We start from the raw sequence: 19,614 nt of genomic DNA, 5'->3' as shown, positions 1-19,614 counted from the left end.
GAAACCAGAGGGGGCTGTTCACACCTGAATCTCTGTGACACCTGGTGGCTGCTGCTGGAACTGCAGCTTCAACCAGGTGACGTTCCTGATTGGTCCTGATTGGACAAACTGAACTTTATGTAAATGAGGAGCATTTTTCTGTTTTTTTTTTATTAAACTCTGTTAATAATGAGTGTGTTTTTCTTGTTGACTGATGGTTGTTTTCAGCTTTTTGCTCAAATTAAAAGAAACACAATGAATAAAACTGAAGAAATAGATGGATTTATAAATGAATAAATGTCTTAGATGAGGTCTCATCTCCCTGAAGCTCTGTCTCTGTCTGAGCCCATGAATCCTGGTGGTTTCGTCCTGGAATATGGAATAAAACTGGATGAAGAACCTGCTTCAGTGTATTCAGGGAGTCAGCTGATCTCATTCTTCTCGGTGTAGGGTTACGGCGGTGGGCGGGGCCTGGAGGTGTCGCGTTACATCGGTGGGCGTGGCCTGGTGGTTCTCAAAATGGCTGCGCCCTGCTCGGATCAACAGGTCTGAAGGTAACGAGTGTCAACTTCTCAACTTCTACTTTCCTTCTTCTCGCTCTTTTCCTTCTTTCTTCTCCGCGAAGCGTCTCCGGAAGCCGCGGCGGGGTCACGCCGCCTCCAGCCGGCCTGTCACCGGCCTCTCCGCGACGAACACCCGGCCAAGGGACGCCAGCCTGTTAGCTTAGCCTGTTAGCCGAGAGCGCGGTGACGTCACGGATAGGCTGCCAGTCAACAGGAAGAGGAATCAGAGTAAAGTTACACTTCGGCTATTGATAAGTCAGTGTGAAGTTTGAACACGAATTAATTTATTTACAGAGTTCAGGCAGGAATGTTAAAAGCTGAGTTCAGGTCCAGTCTGAGTCCAGTCTGAGTCCAGTCTGAGTCCAGCCAACCAGAACCAGAACCAGGAGCCTCCATGAAGACAGGTGGTGGGAAGCTCGACTCTTTTCTGAGAGTCGACTCGTTTGCCACGGCTCCCAAAGAAGAGTCGACTTCAGTATTTAGGTTTTTAATCTCTTGATCATTGACTGCAAATATATATATATATATATATATATATATATGTATATATTTATATACTATGGACTAACTCGTCATGACTTCACGTTATGAGTCACGTCTCACATCTGCGCTGTAATAAAAATGGATGAGTGGTGATGGACTAATGTCTCCAAGTGTCCTCTGCCCAGATTTGTCCCGTTAGTCCAGGTCTTCATCTCCTGTGTCCTGTCTCTGTCTCACCTGAAGTTTACACAGACACACATGTAAAATAATGTGTGTGTATGTGGAATATTATTATGCATATTCAGTTAATTTACATTAACGTCTAATTGTTTTTATCAACATTATAACATATTGTTTTCTACAACATAACAAAGAAAAACAATACAACACCTGCCTCGAACAAAATGTCTCATGTTTAAAGCTTAATAAAAACTAAATGAATGAGTTGTGTAGTTTTGTGTAGTTGTTCTTACTTTTGTTTAATATTTCAATACAACTTTGATTGTGCAAACAAATGAATAAACACTGTGATCAAATCAAGTCCTGGTCCTGGTCCTGGTCCTGGTCCCGGTCCCGGTCCTGGTCCTGGTCCAGGTCCAGGTCCAGGTCCTGGGTTGACTCCAACGTCCCGTTCTCAGAAGTGATGAGTCTGTCTCTTTGTGTCCAGGTGTCCATCATGTCCATGATGTCCAAGGAGGGGAGCATCACTGAGCTGCTGCTCTCATTGGACAGTTCAGAAGTGGAAGAGGCGGAGCTAGTGAGAGCAGCAGTCAACCAGCAGCTGAGCTCAGGTGAGTCCCTACCTGTCCATACCTGTCCCCTACCTGTCCCCTACCTGTCCCCTACCTGTTCCTACCCGTCCTCTACCTGTCCATACCTGTCCCCTACCTGTCCCCTACCTGTCCCCCACCTGTCCCCTACCTGCCAATACCTGTCCCCTACCTGTTCCTACCCGTCCTCTACCTGTCCATACCTGTCCCCTACCTGTCCCCTACCGGTTCCTACCTGTCCCCTACCTGTCCCCCACCTGTCCCTAATGGTTCCTATCTGTCCCTACCTCTCCCCTACCTGTCCCCTACCTGTCCCCTACCTGTCCATACCTGTCCCCCACCTGTCCCCTACCTGTCCATACCTGTCCCCCACCTGTCCCCCACCTGTCCCCCACCTGTCCCCTACCTGTCCCCTACCTGTCCCCTACCTGTCCATACCTGTCCCCCACCTGTCCCCTACCTGTCCCCTACTTGTTCCTACCTGTCCCTACCTGTCCCCTACCTGTCCCCTACTTGTTCCTACCTGTCCCTACCTGTCCCCTACCTGTCCCTATCTGTTCCTACTTGTCCATACCTGTCCCCTACCTGTCCCCTACCTGTTCCTACTTGTCCATACCTGACCATACCTGTCCCTACCTGTTCCTACTTGTCCATACCTGTCCATACCTGTCCCCTACCTGTCCCCTACCTGCCTATACCTGTCCCCTACCTGTCCATACCTGTCCCCCACCTGTCCCCTACCTGTCCATACCTGTCCCCTACCTGTCCCCTACCTGTCCCTACCTGTTCCTACTTGTCCATACCTGTCCATACCTGTCCCTACCTGTCCCTACTTGTCCATACCTGTCCCTACCTGTCTGATATAACCTGTAGTTGTCCTCCCAGACAGAGGAGGTGCTGTCTTGTCCTCTTTGGTGGACTATTACCTGGACTCCTCGTCCTCTCAGGCTCTGCTCCTCTTGTCCTCCATCAGGGAGCCTCAGCACAAGGTGAGCAGTGTGTCCTCCCTCACCTGTCCAGGTGTTGCTACTATGAAATGTTGGTTATAAACATGATGTAATTACCCATCAGCCCCTCCTGGAGAAGCTGAATGAGTCTCTGAGTAGAGCAGGGACCAGGCTGGCGGGTCTCACGCTGCTGGGTCACCTGACCAGGAAGCAGCCGCCGTGGGTTCATCACATCAGTCGCTCAGCGCTGCTGCCGTCACTGCTGCGCTGCCTCAAGGTAAACTCACCTGGACACCTGGACACCTGGACAGAAGGACACATGGACACAAGGACACATGAACACATGAACACATGAACACATGGACACATGGACACAAGGACACATGGACACGTCTGTTTGTTTTGCAGACGGACGGGGACGTGGTCGTCCTGATCACTGGAGTTCTGGTCCTCATCACTCTATTACCCATGATCCCTCAGGCTGGGAAGCAGCACATCTACGACTTCTTTGACGTGTTTGGACGTCTGGCGTCCTGGACCCACAAAACTCCTGGTAACGTCCACCAGCAGGGGGCGCTCCGCAGTTTGACCCCTGTCAGAGAATGCAATGAATCAATGAGGAAATCCGTTAGGATCTCAGGCTGTGTTCTGATTGGCCGCTCGTTGTCCTCTGCAGGTCATGTGCCCGTGATCCACCTGGTCCACCTCCATGCAGGTGTTTACTCTCTGTTCCACCGGCTCTATGGGATGTTCCCCTGTAACTTCATCTCCTACCTGAGGCTCCACTACAGCATGAAGGAGAACCTGGACACCTTCCAGGAGGTGGTCAAGGTCAGGATGCTGACACACACCTGTTCACCTGTTCACTTGTTTACCTGTTCACCTGTTCACTTATTTACCTGTTTACCTGTTCACTTGTTCACCTGTTTACCTGTTCACTTGTTCACCTGTTTACCTGTTCACTTGTTTACCTGTTCACCTGTTTACCTGTTCACTTGTTTACCTGTTCACCTGTTTACCTGAGCGTCCTCCATCCTGTCTTTCAGCCGATGCTGGAACATGTTCGGGTTCACCCAGAGCTGGTAACAGGGACTCAGGACTACGAGCTGGACCCGTCCAGGTGAGTGTGTTCAGGTCAATCCCTCATTAAAGTCAGTACCTGAGATTCATTAAACAAACCGGTCTAAGACGAGTGGGTCTGTGTTTAAAGCAGGACGAGTTAAAGCTGTGACGTAAGGATTTGTTTTACTCATGATCTCATCACAGCAGCAATAAAAACGGGATCTGGTTCATTGTTGATTGTGTTCGTCTTGTTGGTGCCATTAGTGTCAGTTTGAACACACGTTAACATTTGTGTTGAAGCTGTTTTTGTCGACTCAGTGAACCAGCAGATAAAACTACCCACATCCAGACCAGTCTGATCTGAAGGGACCGGACCAGAAACACAACAGCCTGTTAACTGTTAAATTTATTCACATTTAATGATTTATTCACATTTAATGATTTATTCACATTTAATGAACTTTATTACAAACCATGGAATGAATAACTGGGCCTTTCTGAGACCAGGTCTCAGTGTTTCTCATCTCTCACTGTAACTGTGTGTTAATGTCTTTAATGTGACCTTTGGACCAGGTTGGACCAGGTTGGACCTGTTCGACCTCTGAGAGGCACCTTTATGTCTGACACCTGTGCTGTCATTGTGTTGCTGTAGCTAACAGGTGTTTTTATTGCAGCTGAGTTGTGTAATGATTGTGTGTCACTGCCGCCTCCTGCCTCCAGGTGGAGGTGTTACGAAGTCCATGACATCGTGATCGAGTGCTCCAGGGTGTCTCTGGATCCTCTGGAGTCCTCCTGTGAGGATGACGTCTACTCCTCCCCCACCTCCTCCTCCCCCAGACCTCCCCCGCTGTCCTCCCCCCTCCCTTACCTGAACCTCACCTCCAGCCCCCCCCTCACAGAGAGGGCCAGCAGCTCAGGTGAGTCAGAGTCAGACTCTTTTAACTGGTTCTCGTTCGCTGAGTTGAATTCATTGATGAGTTGTGTCTCTGACAGGAAGTCCTTCCCTGAGTGGACAGTCTCACCTGGACTCCTCCTACATCCAGGTATCTCACCTGTCCGTCCGTCCATGTCCGTCATCTCCTGACTCACTCACTTCAGTGGACTTTGTTTGGACGCAGGTTGATGATGTCAAATGGAGCCCCTCCTCCCACTGTGGTTTGTCAACACCCCCTCCCGAACCTGCCTCCTCCGACTCCGCCCCCCCTCTGGCCAGGTGCTCCTCCCTCTCAGGGGAGGTGAAGCCAGGACCTCAGGTGGAGCAGCGGGAGGAGTCTGTGTCGTCCTTTCAGCCAATCACAGAGCGAGAGCAGAGTGATGTCATCATCGACAGTGAAGGTGAGCTCATCAGCTGATCACCAGTGTGAAGTGGGCGTGGCCTGATCTCAACATATTGATCTTGTCTGTGTCTCCAGAGATTAAACCTGAGTCCCAGGCTCCTCCCACTCCCTCCCCCCCCCCTCGGCCTCCCCTCCTCTTCACCTCCACTCCATCTACAGGCCTCCCCCCTCCCCTTCACCCCCCTACCCACAGGTCAGAGGAGGGAGGCTCCGCCCAGTCTGACAGTAGCTCCGCCCCTCCGTATGAGCCTCTGTTTGAACTAGCTCTGCCTCGAGCCGCCACGCTGCTCATCGGGAAGAAGACGCAGGTTGGAAATGAATTATTTAACGATGTTAATTAGTTCATTTATCTTCATTAATGTGTCTGTTAATTGGTCTGTTTCTTAATTGTAGGAGGTGCTGGAGAGAACCTCAGGGGAGAAGGAGGAGGAGAGGGAGGCGAAGGAGGAGCAGATCTCCATGTCTCCTCTGAAGGTTCTGGATCAGCTGATCATTCACGGACACGACGTCCACGAACGCCTCAGCAGGAGGTGAGAGCTGGTTGGTGGAATAAGGTCGTAGCTCCTGTAGAAAGAGTTTCTGTGAACGTCGCTGGTGTTTGGTAGAAGAAGAAGTTTTACACTCTTCATCTCCATCAGGTTTTCATCTGGCAGCAGGTCAGTGGATCGGAGTCAATGTGGAGGTAAACAGCAGAGCATGAAAACCAAAGGTACCTGAACCTAACACTGAGCACGCTCACACTCACCTATAATCCGGTTTAATTAATCTGATTAATCTGATCGGCTGGTCTTCAGCAGATGGTTCCTCCATATGAGCTGGTTCTGCTCCAGGTTTCTTCCTGTTAAAGGGAGTTTTTCCCTCAGGCTGCTCTGGAGGTTTCAGGCTGGTTTTTGTGAAGCGTCTTGAGACGATTTGTGTTGTTGGCGCTATAAATAAAACTGAACTGGATTGAATTGAATTGTATTGAATTAATCGGGTTGATTTAACAGTTTAACAGTTTAACAGTCGACAGCATCGACGCTACGATCAGAGCATGTTGTGTGTGACTGACAGCATTAAAACTCACGGCTTTATGACATCACAACGACTCATGCTGTGATTGGTTCAATGTTGTGGTTGTGTGTGTGTGTCAGGCCCCGCCCAGGGGGAGGAGCTCCAGTCTCTGAGGAGTCAGCTGTTGCTGGTCCACAGTCAGCTGCAGTACGAGCGCTTCAAGCGGCAGCAGCACGCCGTGAGGAACCGACGCCTCCTTCGCCGAGTCATCAACGCCACGGCACTGGAGGAGCACGCCGTCGCCATGGTAACACACACACAGCGCCACCATGACTCCTCCCCCTCTTTACTCCTGTTGTTGTTGGTTCCAGCATGTTGTAGTTAGTTTTCCCATAGTATTCTTAGTAATCTCCTGGATTGTATAACGTGCTGTGATGGAACGTGATGGAACGTGATGGAACGTGATGATGGAGGCTAAATGAAATGTTCCTCCTGCAGAGGGCTCAGCTTGGGGTCCTGGATGAGGAGATCCGGAGTCTGAAGATGAGTCTGGAGGAGGAGCAGCGTCGATACCACTTCCTGCAGAAAGACGCCACCACACACACCGACACACTACACACACACATCGCACAACTGCTGCTGCAACACCAGGACGAGCAGACACACAACCAGAGGCTGCAGGTACACAACCACAGCCACACAACCACTACACAACTAGAACGACACAGCGATCTGAGGATCCCTCTGTGATTGGCTGTTTCAGACTGAGCTGCTGGAGAGTCAGAGCAAGGTGAAGGATCTGGAGGCGGAGCTTCAGAGAGCCAATAACAAGGCTTACAGCGTGGAACGCCAGCTCACCCAGCTGTCACTCAAAGTGAGCAGATTATTAATTACAGGTTGTTAATGGCTGGTTGTTGCTGAGAGATGTGTTGACCTGTTGTTGTTGCCTGCAGCTGTGTAGCAGTGAACAGTTGCAGCAACAGATGTTCCTGCTGAACCAGCAACTCGTCCTCCTGAAAGAAACCAACCGAGCTCTGACAGAACAGCTGGAGGGGGGGGAGACGCACAGCTGGACGGTAAGAGACAGGTCCCCCTCCGGTCCGTCCTCGTGTCCTCTGAATAGTTGATGAGTCGTCTCGTTTCAGGAGGCGTCCATGCTGCAGTGCAGCGTGGGTAAGGAGTACCAGAGGCTGAAGGACAGCGACGTCCAGCACAGACAGAAGCTGGAAGCAGCCAATCACAGGATAGCAGAGCTGGAGAACCAGCTGGCCAAGAGGGACCAGCTGGTCCTGGATCAGAAGAAGCTCCTGGAGGAAACCAAGAACCACAGCAGGTCAGTGTGGTCCATGTGTTCCTCTTCACGGTCTCAAGTCTAATTTAAAGTTACCACGCTGACCTACACCGGTCTGAGGCATCTCTACTGGGACCTGGTCAGTCTGGTTCACTCTGGAACAACTCCACCCAACACCAGGAGGCGCTGTGTCTTTTTACCAGTCAGGTTCATTTTAGCTTCTACTTCCTGCTTCATTTCATCAAAGGAGACTGAACAGGAGTCGTCCAAATGTTCTTGTCTCCAAACCTCCTCAGTTAACCTGACCCGGTCTCTACTGGTTCATTTAACTAACGCTAGGACCAATCAAGCTCTAGTTACATTTAAACACTAACGAGGACCAATCACAGCTCTGGTTACATTTAAACACTAACGAGGACCAATCACAGCTCTGGTTCCATTTAATACTAACGAGGACCAATCACAGCTCTGGTTCCATTTAAACACTAACGAGGACCAATCACAGCTCTGGTTCCATTTAAACACTAACGAGGACCAATCACAGCTCTGGTTACATTAAACACTAACGACGACCAATCACAGCTCTGGTTACATTAAACACTAACGAGGACCAATCATCAATGAGTACATCCCTAATGAGGGTGTTTCTCTGCAGGGCCGAGCTGTCGGCGTCCGACAGTCGCTGCATCGCTCTGAGGAGAATCGTTCAGACGCTGCAGACAGAGATGCTTCACCTGTACAGTCAGGTCCACCTGGAGGAGTCCGTCTCCAGCAGGTAAACATCTATATGCTCATCAGTCAGTGGTTTGTCTGTAGTATTTATACAGTCAGTGGTTTGTAGTATTGATACTGTCAGTGGTTTGTAGTATTTATACTGTCAGTGGTTTGTAGTATTTATACTGTCAGTGGTTTGTCTGTAGTAAGTTTAATTACGCATGTTGTACTTATACATAACTGACCAATCACAGCCTGGTTATTAGATTATACGTGTCAGTCGGTTGTCATTTATGGATCAATGCGTGGTTCTGAGTGAGCTTACGGCTCCGACTCGCTCATCGCTGGTTTCAGACTGTAGATTTATTTCAGTCAGGTGAGGTCTCTCACGTACATCTATACTCTCAGTCGGTTTGTCTGTAGTATTTATACTGTCAGTGGTTTGTCTGTAGTATTTATACTGTCAGTGGTTTGTAGTATTTATACAGTCAGTGGTTTGTAGTATTGATACTGTCAGTGGTTTGTCTGTAGTACCAGGAAACACTGAGCGACCAATCACAGCAGCCGATGATGTCGTGTGATGTCGTGTCTTTCAGGTCAAATGGCGGCGGCGTGGACGCCCACAGGCCCCGCCTCTCCTCTTCTGCTGTCAACATTATTAATGGAGCGGTGGAGGCGCTCTCCACCTCCCCCCTGCTCCTCACCTCCTCCTCCCCCCTCTCCCTCTCCCCCATCGAGTCCCCTCTGGCCGTCGGCTCCTTCCTGGAGCAACGGTCACGGCAGCTGTTCAACCCGACCAGTCAGAGCCAGGAGGAGGAGGAGCAGGAGGAGGAGAAGGAGGAGAAAGAGGAGAAAGAAGAGGAGGAGGAGGCCCAGCCTGGGAGCCCTCCTCTGGGTCAGGAGGTGGAGGAGGCTGCCCTCATAGAGCCACCTAGTCAGGCCTCTGCTCCTCCTCCTCCTGCTCCTGCTGCTCCTCCTGACCTGACACTCGCCGTTCGTCAGAGGAGACACGAGCTGAGCATCATGGACTACGACGAGACACTACCTGAGTTCTGATGGAGGCGGAGGAGGAGGAGGAGGAGGAGGAGGAGGAGGAGGAGGATCCATGTGATGAGTCAGAATCGTAAAGTTTGAGGGTTTGAAACCAAAGTGCTTGTTTCTCCAGACATCAGGTTCCTCAGGGTTCTAACATTCTCAGTGAAGCTTTTTCACCCCTAGAGTTTTATCGTGGGCGTCAGAAAACTGTTTTACTTTTGTGGAATGTTTCAAGTCCATATTATTATTGATCGGCCCTGACGCTTCCACACTTTATGCTAAGCTAGGCTAACAAACCCAAGCGTCAGACCTCAACCTCCACGTCTGGTGAAAACATGGAATCCAAAGAACCCTAACCCTGAAAGGATGTGGTGTTAAATAGATACGAATTTAAACGGTGATCGTTTTTTGTTTTGGAAATGTCAGAAGAAAGGGACAAAAATTAAGACGTTCATTCAGAGCCAACGTCTGATCAGCTGACTACGCTCAGGTCTAAATCACTACAATGTTAGCTTCACTGACGCCACGTTAGCTTAACCGACGTCACATTAGCTTCACTGACGCCACGTTAGCTTAACCAACAACACATTAGCTTCACTGAGGCCACATTAGCTTAACCAACATCACATTAGCTTCACTGAGGCCACGTTAGCTTAACCGTCGTCATGTTAGCTTCTCTCTGTCTGATTGATAGGATGCAAACATAGCAGCAGCCATTTATGTTTTCGTTGATCACTTGATTGATTAATCAATCATTTCATCATCAGTTCATCAACTCTGTGATGTCACTGATCAGATGAATCCTTTAACCACGACCATGTGGACGTTTCCTTGTCTGTGTGGTTGATTGATGGGTTGATTGATGGGTTGATTGATGGGTTGATTGATGGGTTGATTGATGAGTCTGCGAAACCTCAGTAAACTGTGAAACCTGAGCTGACGCCATCACTCGTCCATCCACCAGTTCTCAGTCTGAGACTAGGATTCATTAAGTACTGACCTGAGACGACTCACTGATGAAGGACAAACCAAAGACTTCCTGTTGTCCTCTGAGTCTCAACACCCGTCACCCAGTCCCTGTCGCCAGCCTGGAGAGACGATGTTAACGCTACAAATAAAGAATCTGTCAAACTCTCAGCCTCATGTTGTTTGATTTTAATCAAATGTTTCAGTTTCCACATTTTACTGGTCGTCTGTAGGTGGCATCGTTAGCATAATAGCATAATAGCATAATAGCTAATAAGTTATCTATAAAAATACCAATGTGCTGCTATTGTGCTTTTTCTTGTTTTTCAAAAACATTCAAATATGACTTGGCAATTATGCTAAATTAGGCTAAAGATATGCTCATTGTGCTAATGCTAGCATGTTGATGTTTAATAAAATAATATCAAATAATTCTAATGTTACAGCAGCACAACAGTGACAAGAAAGAAATGAAAGAATTAAAGAAATTAAATAGGGCAACAACATGAAACAGGACAACAGGCAACAAAAAGGACAGGTCACAAAGTGGCAGCAGTTGTGGATAAAGTGACAGTGAGTTTGCTACATGTGGCTCAGTGAGGTCAGAGCTGCTGTAGGTCTGATAGCGTTTAGCTCTGCACCGGCGTGGGGGGATCCACCGGCTGATACTGATACCTCACCCTGGTTTAGCATGCTAGCATATGGACCAATGCTAACATGATTATTCCTCATAGATCCTTTCAGTAGAAATCACAAATTTGGTGAGATGTAAAATAAAATATTTAGATCTGATCCATGTGTGCTGTGTTGGGGGAGTTACTGAAAAATCACACATTTAGTGCAATTATTAATTTGTTCATAGATGATTAGATGAAAGCAACATCGAACATGTCATGTAATTTGAAGAGTATTTAACAGGCCAAACATACTTATCCCCACATTTGTTAATAATTTTTACTAAAAGTCAAGCCTGTTGTTGCCTGTTTTTGTTGGTCGGACTGTCTGAATGTATCTGTCCTCGGCTGTTTTCACTAAGGCTGTATTTGATAAATGAAGAATATATATTCTAACAGATTTAGCCAAAGTTTAGCATTTAGCCACGGTAGCTGTTTATATCCACAGCGGAGCAATATTAACTTAAACATTATCACACAAGAGTTCAAATATGTAAATGCAATTGAAATTGTGGTAATTTAACTTAAGTTTTCTGGAGGGTGTGTATACACAGTCCAGGCTTTATGGTCGTTGCTGCGAAACCATTGACTGTTTGTTATAGTGCGAAACACACGTTCCTCCGGGGCGGCGCGTACTGATGACGTCTTCCCTAGCAACAAGCGAATGCGTCTTAGCAACGAGGCGTTCAGACAGAAGCTCCCGCTGCAACCGCTCATTTTAGCCGTTTATTTTGGCCTGTAGAGTCTTTTATCCGGTAGATATCAAGTTGACACGTTCGTGTTTATATTCCTGACGACAAACAAAACGTCTAAACAAACTCAACGGTGAGTTAGACGCTAATGCTAATGCTAATGCTAATGCTAATATGACGCTAACCGACTGATGCGCTCGTTTCTGCTTTTCGAGATAAAACGCGTTCACATATTTAATTTATTTATTCATGATACCAGGTAGTTTATTCATTATTTATTCATTTTATGTTTTATTTAATTCATATGTTCCAGGTATTGACTGGTTTTGTTGTCGCCGGTTAGTTCAGGTTGGGTCAGATCAGAAGGAAAACCTGAAACTTAACAACGTGTTGTAAAGTTTACTTATTATGTGCTTGTGTTGCTGAGGTGTGTTTATGTTCCCACGCTGTAACGTTACTCTCCTCAGGAGCATAGGATGGGTTTCTTTTCCCTTCGCCTCATGTCATTCTGCATCTCTTTCTTCCTGTGGGATAAATAAAGGTTCTGTGATTCTGATTATACAGGGATGAGAATTTATGTTACACAGATGGTTCAAAGTTCATTTTTACGCTTATTTGAGTTCTGTGTTGTCGTACATACCACAGAGCAAAACTGACCAGAATCAAATCCCTCGTGATCACGCTCTTGGCCAATAAGGCTGATTCTGATAGTAAAGTGCAGTAGTGTCCTGTACCATGAATAACATGGAGTTATTAGGTTGTCCTCTCACGTCCAGCTCCGTCCTCCTGATGGACGAGACAGTGAAACCTCTGAGGATTCCTCCTGAGATGTCCGTCTACGCTGACAAACATCACGTCTCTCACCTGGTCCAGGTAAACGCCGGTTCCCACAAGAACCAGGAACCGTTCAGAGAACTTCTCAGATGGATGGAGGTTGTTCCTGTGTTTCAGAGCCTGGTGTCCAGCCTGGTGATGGAGCAGCCGGACGATCCCATCTGCTTCCTGATCAGCCTGCTGCAGCGCACCAGCCTGGACAGTAAGGACGTAGTGTCACAGCCGGGAAGGGTTCAAAGACAAACTGCATATGAAATACTACCTCAACTGTTAATATTGATAATCAATCTCAATAATAATAATAATCTTGTGTTGTGAAGGTTGAGAAATGTTAAATATCGTTACCTGACATAGTTTGCAGTTAGCTGCTAGCTGTTAGCTGCTATCTGTTATCTATTATCTATTATCTATTATCTGTTATCTATTATCTGTTATCTGTTATCTATTAGCTATTATCTATTATCTGTTATCTATTATCTGTTATCTGTTATCTGTTATCTATTATCTATTATCTATTATCTATTATCTGTTATCTGTTATCTATTATCTATTATCTGTTATCTATTATCTGTTATCTATTATCTGTTATCTGTTATCTATTATCTATTATCTATTATCTATTATCTATTATCTGTTATCTGTTATCTATTATCTATTATCTATTATCTATTATCTATTATCTGTTAGTGGTGTGATGTGTTGACCTCTTCATTATTTTATGATATATTCGGTTCCTGTTTTAAAGCGAGTGTTACCAGCTCTCACCACGTCTCCATGTTTCAGTTCCTAGAGTGATGCTGCTCGGTCCGGCTGCTGTCACCAGAGGAACCGTGGTGAGTTTAACCAGACCAACACAACCTCCTGTCACTTATAACTTCCCAAACCCTCCGCCTCTGGCCTTGACTTCCTGTAACTTCCTGTATCTTCCTGTATCTTCCTGTATCTTCCTGTAACTTCCTGTATCTTCCTGTATCTTCCTGTATCTTCCTGTAACTTCCTGTATCTTCCTGTATCTTCCTGTATCTTCCTGTAACTTCCTGTAACTTCCTGTATCTTCCTGTATCTTCCTGTATCTTCCTGTAACGTGCTGCCACTTCCCATCTGTTCATTTGTTGACGCTGCTTCTTCTTCTGTGGTTCTTTCAGGCCCAGCGGCTGAGTTCTGAGCTCAGAGCCGTTCATGTCACCGCTGAGACTTTACTCCAGGACCAATCTGAGCTCAGCCAACACACTGAACAGGTTCAGTTACTGTGGGACAGACTTCCCAGCATGCACCAGTGGTCCCTGGTCCCTGGTCCCTGGTCCCTGGACGTCTCTGACTGGTCTCATTGTGTCTTCAGGGTCTTGGCGATGAGCTGCTGGTCAAACTGGTCCAACAGAGACTGAAAGAGATCGACTGCTTCAACAGGGTCAGTGCTCATCAGCCTTCTGTTACCTGGTCTAACCCGGTTTAACCCGGTCTAACCTGGTCTAACCTGGTCTAACCCGGTCTAACCTGGTCTAACCTGGTCTAACCCGGTCTAACCTGGTCTAACCCGGTCTAACCTGGTCTAACCTGGTCTAACCCGGTCTAACCCGGTCTAAAATGGTGTAACCCGGTCTAACCCGGTCTAACCTGGTGTAACCCGGTCTAACCCGGTCTAAAATGGTGTAACCCGGTCTAACCCGGTCTAACCTGGTGTAACCTGGTGTAACCTGGCCTAAGCTGGTGTGACTGGTCTAACCTGGTGTAAAAACTAAAAACCACATTCCAGTTTCTCAAACCTGGTAACACGTTTAGACAGAACCTGGTCCACATTAGAGACTAAACCCCAGAACCTGGTCCACATTAGAGACTAAACCCCAGAACCTGGTCACTTAACTAACCCCAGAATGGTACCCAGACTAAACCCCAGAACCTGGTCCACATTAGAGACTAAACCCCAGAACCTGGTCCACCCCAGAGACTAAACCCCAGAACCTGGTCCACATTAGAGACTAAACCCCAGAACCTGGTCCACCCCAGAGACTAAACCCCAGAACCTGGTCCACACTAGAGACTAAACCCCAGAACCTGGTCCACATTAGAGACTAAACCCCAGAACCTGGTCCACCCCAGAGACTAAACCCCAGAACCTGGTCCACATTAGAGACTAAACCCCAGAACCTGGTCCACCCCAGAGACTAAACCCCCAGAACCTGGTCCACATTAGAGACTAAACCCCAGAACCTGGTCCACATGTAGGACTAAACCCCAGAACCTGGTCCACACATTAGAGACTAAACCCCAGAACCTGGTCCACCCCAGAGACTAAACCCCAGAACCTGGTCCACATTAGAGACTAAACCCCAGAACCTGGTCCACCCCAGAGACTAAACCCCAGAACCTGGTCCACATTAGAGACTAAACCCCAGAACCTGGTCCACCCCAGAGACTAAACCCCCAGAACCTGGTCCAGACTGAACCCCAGTCAGAACCAGAGTGATGTAGCTGATGCTGTTCAGTGAGAAATGAACTGAAACCAAACAACATCCACAGACTCATGGCCCGACACAGGAGAGACATGACTCAGAGGTCCCCCTCCCCCTGGAGGACAGAGGACGTCTCCTCTAGGAGACAGATGGTCTGAGAGAGGAGTCCATCTATTTCAGACTGGACAGAGGAGAAGACTGAGATAGAATCTGATCCAGGGGACAAACACATGACTTTTAAAACTGTTTTTGGATCTAAACCCTGACCTGGAACTGAGGACATTCACAGACTGGATGAGTTGAAGACAAAGATAAAGGTCATTTTGACCAGGTGGAGTGTTTCTATACAGAGACTCTGTCCCTGTCCCCGCCCCTGTCTCTGTCTTTGTCCCTGTCCCCACCCCTGTCTTTGTCCCTGTCCCCGCCCCTGTCTTTGTCTTTGTCTCTATCTCTGTCCCTGTCATCAGCTGAATGAGATGAATCCTTCAGTTCTGCCTCTAAACTAAACACTGTGTGTGTGTGTGTGTGTGTGTGTGTCTGTGTGTGTGTGTGTGAGTGTGTGTGTGTGTGTGTGTGTCTGTGTGTGTGTGTGTGTGTGTGTGTGTGTGTGTGTGTGTGAGTGTGTTGGTGTGTGTGTGTGTGTGTGTGTGTGTGTGTGTGTGTGTGTGTGCTAACAGCTGCTTTAGCCTCAGGCTAAACGAAAAGATTGACAGCTCACATCAGCACCCTGCCCCCTGCTGTCACCTTCAATACTGCACCTGTCTGTCTCTACCTGTCTGTCTCTGTCTGTCTGTCTCTGTCTGTCTCTGTCTCTGTCTCTGTCTCTGTCTCTGTCTGTCCACATCCAGACCAGTTTGATCTAAAGGGACCAGGAACAAAATAAAAATAAACTAGAAGTAACGACTTTAACATTAGTTTTAGAGCAAAGAAGAACGAGGAGATTAGAGAATGTTAATATTTAATAAAACACATCAGAGTAAACTGGACTCATGTCTTTCTGCTGCTTAGTCCTGGGTCTGTCTAGTCCTGGGTCTGTCTAGTCCTGGTTCTGTTTAGTCCTGGGTCTGCTTAGTCCTGGGTCTGTCTAGTCCTGGGTCTGTCTAGTCCTGGGTCTGGTTAGTCCTGGGTCTGTCTAGTCCTGGGTCTGCTTAGTCCTGGTCTATCTGGTCCTGGGTCTGCTTAGTCCTGGTCTATCTGGTCCTGGGTCTGTCTAGTCCTGGTTCTGTTTAGTCCTGGGTCTGTCTAGTCCTGGTTCTGGTTAGTCCTGGGTCTGCTTAGTCCTGGTCTATCTGGTCCTGGTCCTGGTCTCTGAATAAACCAGTGAATTAATTAGAGACAGAAGTTATTTTTATTAGTTGTCACTTTGATGACTATGATGTACTAGTGACAATAATTTTTTTTGATTGATTGATTGATTGATTGATTGATTGATTGATTGGTTGGTTTACTTTGCTGTTTCATGATGTGGACCGGGTTAGACCCTCTGGGGTCAGTGAATGCATCATGTCACAGATGTGTTTGTGTTAGTGTGTGTTTATGTGTGTTAATGTGTGTTAATGTGTGTTAGTGTGTGTTAGTGTGTGTTAATGTGTGTTAGTGTGTGTTAGTGTGTGTTAGTGTGTGTTAATGTGTGTTAGTGTGTGTTAGTGTGTGTTTATGTGTGTTAGTGTGTGTTAATGTGTGTTAGTGTGTGTTAATGTGTGTTAGTGTGTGTTAGTGTGTGTTAGTGTGCGTTAGTGTGTGTTAGTGTGTGTTAGTGTGTGTTAATGTGTGTTAGTGTGTGTTTATTCCAGGGCTGGGTGTTGGATGGAATCCCTCAGACTCGTCTTCAGGCTCTGACCCTGCAGCAGCTCGGTGTCGTCCCTGAACACGTTGGTGAGACCAGGACCTGCCTGATATCTGTCTGATATCTGTCTGATATCTGCCTGATATCTGCCTGATATCACACTGATATCTGTCTGACATCTGCCTGATATCTGTCTGATACCTGCCTGATATCTGTCTGATATCTGGCTGATATCTGTCTGACATCTGCCTGATACCTGTCTGATATCGGCCTGATATCTGGCTGATATCTGCCTGATATCTGTCTGATACCTGTCTGATACCTGCCTGATATCTGTCTGATATCTGCCTGATACCTGCCTGATATCTGTCTGATATCTGCCTGATATCTGTCTGATATCTGCCTGATATCTGCCTGATATCTGTCTGATATCTGGCTGATATCTGCCTGATATCTGTCTGACATCTGGCTGATATCTGCCTGATATCTGGCTGATATCTGTGTTACCAGTGATCCTTGTGGGGGGGCAGCAGCAGCAGCAGCACAGAGAGTTGGAGGGTCTGAGTTCGGCCTTTCAACACGTCCTGAAGATCATCAGCAGTGACCAACCAGACGCTGACGTCTACCAGCAAGGTACCAGCAAGTCCAGTTCTAATGAGGTCCAGATGTTCCTCCAGGTATCTGAGGAGTCTCAGCTTGGTCATGGTTTACATCTGGTCTAACTGGAACATCTTCACCTGAAGGTCTCATGACTGGGTCTGGTTGACCTGGTTCTCACCTGTAGTCGGTGGAATCTGTTGTGAACCCGTTGAGTGATCAGATTACGTTGTGTTCTGGTTCTGGTTCTGGTCTGTAACTACAGCTGTTCTCTTTCTACTTCTTCTTATAGTGTTGGCGTTCGTCAGGTCTCGCTGTTACTCCAGAACTCCTAGAATCCTCCTGCTGGGTCCACCAGGGTCTGGGAAGAGTCACCAGGCCCGACTACTCTCAGAGAAATTCAAGATGGTGGACGGTAAACACTGACACATGGGTTTAAGATTCAGAGAAGACAAACCAGGACCCGTGGTCCTAAAGACTCAAAGAGTTTCTCCTGGTGGACGAAGTCTAAGAACATTAAACTAGAACCCTGATGTTTTATGAGTTGTTCCTGGATGGAGGTAGAGATGAAAGGTTCCTAAAGAAGGTTCTGCAGTGAGATGTGCTGAGAGCAGGGAGGAGAACTTTAAGAGGCTTAGAGAGGAGAACATGGTGGAAAGAAGAGGAGGAGAGATGTTCTCCTGGAGCAGGAATCATTTTACCTGGTTAATAGCACATGGATGAAGAGCAACAATGGTTCTAAAGTAGATCTGCTATTTATTTCTCTTCAGTCTCATAGATCAGATTCTAGGATTCAGTCTGTGGATGTGACTCATTCTATGGATCAATGACACGATGCCTCATACGTAGCAACGGGCTCAAGCCCAGCTCCAGAGCCTCCTCCAGAGCCTCCTCCAGAGGACCTGGACCTGGAGGAGGCTCTGGAGGAGGTTCTGGAGGAGGACGGGTCCTGATGAGCGGATGTTTCTGGTTGTGTTCCAGTGTGTTGTGCTCAGCTGTTGAGGTCAGTAGCAGCTGACGCTTCCAGTCTGGGAGAAGAGATCCACCCGTACCTGGATACCGGGCGCCCAGGTACCCACAGTCTGTCTGGTTCTGATGATGGTCATCACCTGGTTCTAATGGTGGAACCAGGTGAGGGTGGTTATTAATGGTACCCTTGTTGCTGTAGTTCCAGACTCTCTGGTGCTCCAGGTTCTAGAGGAGCGTCTGAGTCGAGTGGACTGCAGCCTCAGAGGGTGGATCCTCCACGGTTTCCCTGGAGACCTGCAGCAGGCCAAGACCCTCCTGGAGTCCCCCCACCAGCCCAACAGGTACGATACTGGTACTACTGGTACTACTGGTACTACTGGTACTACCAACATACTGTTATAGTAGATAAGAGCAGTAGTATTACTAGTAGTACTACTGCTGTACATCCTGGTTTTGTTCAGAGTTTTCTTCCTGGAGTTGTCAGATGACGTTTGTCTGGAGAGAATCAGTCAGAGAGCAACAGATCCAGCCAGTGGACAGAGGTACGTTCAGAACCTGTAGAACATGTAGAACCAGCAGAACATGTAGAACCCGTGGAACCGTCCCATGCTTCCTCCTCAGCTTCTCCGCTGTGACCCGGGCCACTCTGAGCTCTGAGGTCCAGACCCGGCTGAAGACCAGACCAGAGGACAGACCACAGTCTGTGACACAGCGTCTGAACCAGTACCGGATCCACGTGGCTGCCCTGCAGGTAACACCTGGTTCAGTCTGGACCCTCAGACCTGGATCAGGTTCAGGTCTAATAAATGGTCTCTGTGTTCAGTCTGTGTTTCCAGACTCTGTTCATGTTGACGCCAACCAGGATCCTCACTCTGTGTTTGAGACTCTGGAGAGTAAACTGAACTCTGAGTAACACCTGGACTCATCTGGATTCACCTAGACTCAGTAGACTCACCTGGACTCACCTGGACTCACCTGGACTCATCTGGACTCACCTGGACTCAGTAGACTCACCTGGACTCACCTGGACTCACCTGGACTCATCTGGACTCACCTGGACTCAGTAGACTCATCTGGACTCACCTGGACTCACCTGGATTCAGTAGATTCACCTGGACTGACCTGGATTCAGTAGACTCACCTGGACTCACCTGGACTCACCTAGACTCACCTGGACTCACCTGGACTCATCTGGACTCACCTGGACTCACCTGGACTCAGTAGACTCACCTGGACTCACCTGGACTCACCTGGATTCAGTAGACTCACCTGGACTCACCTGGACTCACCTAGACTCACCTGGACTCATCTGGACTCACCTAGACTCACCTGGACTCACCTGGACTCAGTAGACCGGTCCTCGCTGTCCAGTCCTGGTTCTGTAAATAAAAACTAAATCAAATGAGTCTTTTTATTTCTTCTCATTTATTCATTGTTGCTGTCAGAGGACACGTTGCCATGGAAACATGTTT

General features: G+C 47.8%; 2 protein-coding genes across 6 annotated transcripts in view; both read left to right on the top strand.

Moving 5' to 3' along the window:
• The window catches only part of tsc1a (TSC complex subunit 1a), an 11,080-nt gene extending 769 nt beyond the window's left edge, over window positions 1–10,311 (top strand). The window contains exons 2-21 of one of the 5 annotated variants that reach the window (XM_047592298.1): window positions 1–533; window positions 1,693–1,816; window positions 2,681–2,784; window positions 2,867–3,019; window positions 3,151–3,295; window positions 3,419–3,573; window positions 3,789–3,862; window positions 4,525–4,721; window positions 4,798–4,847; window positions 4,923–5,139; window positions 5,217–5,449; window positions 5,535–5,671; window positions 5,780–5,823; window positions 6,275–6,441; window positions 6,633–6,815; window positions 6,898–7,008; window positions 7,088–7,210; window positions 7,280–7,467; window positions 8,081–8,200; window positions 8,736–10,311. The exon at window positions 1–533 is cut by the window's left edge and continues 381 nt beyond it. In XM_047592298.1, coding sequence (XP_047448254.1) covers window positions 1,702–1,816; window positions 2,681–2,784; window positions 2,867–3,019; window positions 3,151–3,295; window positions 3,419–3,573; window positions 3,789–3,862; window positions 4,525–4,721; window positions 4,798–4,847; window positions 4,923–5,139; window positions 5,217–5,449; window positions 5,535–5,671; window positions 5,780–5,823; window positions 6,275–6,441; window positions 6,633–6,815; window positions 6,898–7,008; window positions 7,088–7,210; window positions 7,280–7,467; window positions 8,081–8,200; window positions 8,736–9,195 — 2,976 coding nt within the window. In that variant the 5' untranslated portion in view covers window positions 1–533; window positions 1,693–1,701 and the 3' untranslated portion in view covers window positions 9,196–10,311. Of the gene's footprint in view, window positions 534–558; window positions 1,026–1,692; window positions 1,817–2,668; window positions 2,785–2,866; window positions 3,020–3,150; window positions 3,296–3,418; window positions 3,574–3,788; window positions 3,863–4,524; window positions 4,722–4,797; window positions 4,848–4,922; window positions 5,140–5,216; window positions 5,450–5,534; window positions 5,672–5,779; window positions 5,851–6,274; window positions 6,442–6,632; window positions 6,816–6,897; window positions 7,009–7,087; window positions 7,211–7,279; window positions 7,468–8,080; window positions 8,201–8,735 lie in introns of those variants that run through there. The other 4 variants (XM_047592296.1, XM_047592297.1, XM_047592294.1 and 1 more) reach the window with 4 other exon arrangements.
• Window positions 10,312–11,450: 1,139 nt separating this feature from the next.
• On the top strand, window positions 11,451–19,544 carry ak8 (adenylate kinase 8). Its single transcript, XM_047592774.1, has 14 exons — window positions 11,451–11,639; window positions 12,283–12,379; window positions 12,458–12,542; window positions 13,124–13,173; window positions 13,486–13,578; window positions 13,680–13,748; window positions 16,584–16,665; window positions 17,087–17,209; window positions 17,466–17,588; window positions 18,155–18,244; window positions 18,342–18,483; window positions 18,604–18,684; window positions 18,764–18,893; window positions 18,966–19,544. The coding sequence occupies exons 2-14, from the start codon at window positions 12,296–12,298 to the stop codon at window positions 19,053–19,055; spliced, it is 1,242 nt and encodes a 413-aa protein (XP_047448730.1). The 5' UTR covers window positions 11,451–11,639; window positions 12,283–12,295; the 3' UTR covers window positions 19,056–19,544.
• Window positions 19,545–19,614: the final 70 nt, after the last annotated feature.

This window comes from Mugil cephalus, chromosome 8, assembly GCF_022458985.1.
Source record: "Mugil cephalus isolate CIBA_MC_2020 chromosome 8, CIBA_Mcephalus_1.1, whole genome shotgun sequence".
Taxonomy (NCBI): Eukaryota; Metazoa; Chordata; class Actinopteri; order Mugiliformes; family Mugilidae; genus Mugil; species Mugil cephalus.
This window is presented reverse-complemented; position numbering and strand designations above follow the sequence as displayed.

What these genes read in the sequence shown, in the direction of transcription:
- ak8 (XM_047592774.1), top strand. Translation starts at nt 12,296, where the DNA reads ATGGACGAGACAGTGAAACCTCTGAGGATTCCTCCTGAGATGTCCGTC. An exon ending in ACGTCTCTCACCTGGTCCAG is followed by an intron (nt 12,380 to 12,457) that starts GTAAACGCCGGT and finishes CCTGTGTTTCAG; the next exon opens with AGCCTGGTGTCCAGCCTGGT. An exon ending in GCAGCGCACCAGCCTGGACA is followed by an intron (nt 12,543 to 13,123) that starts GTAAGGACGTAG and finishes TCCATGTTTCAG; the next exon opens with TTCCTAGAGTGATGCTGCTC.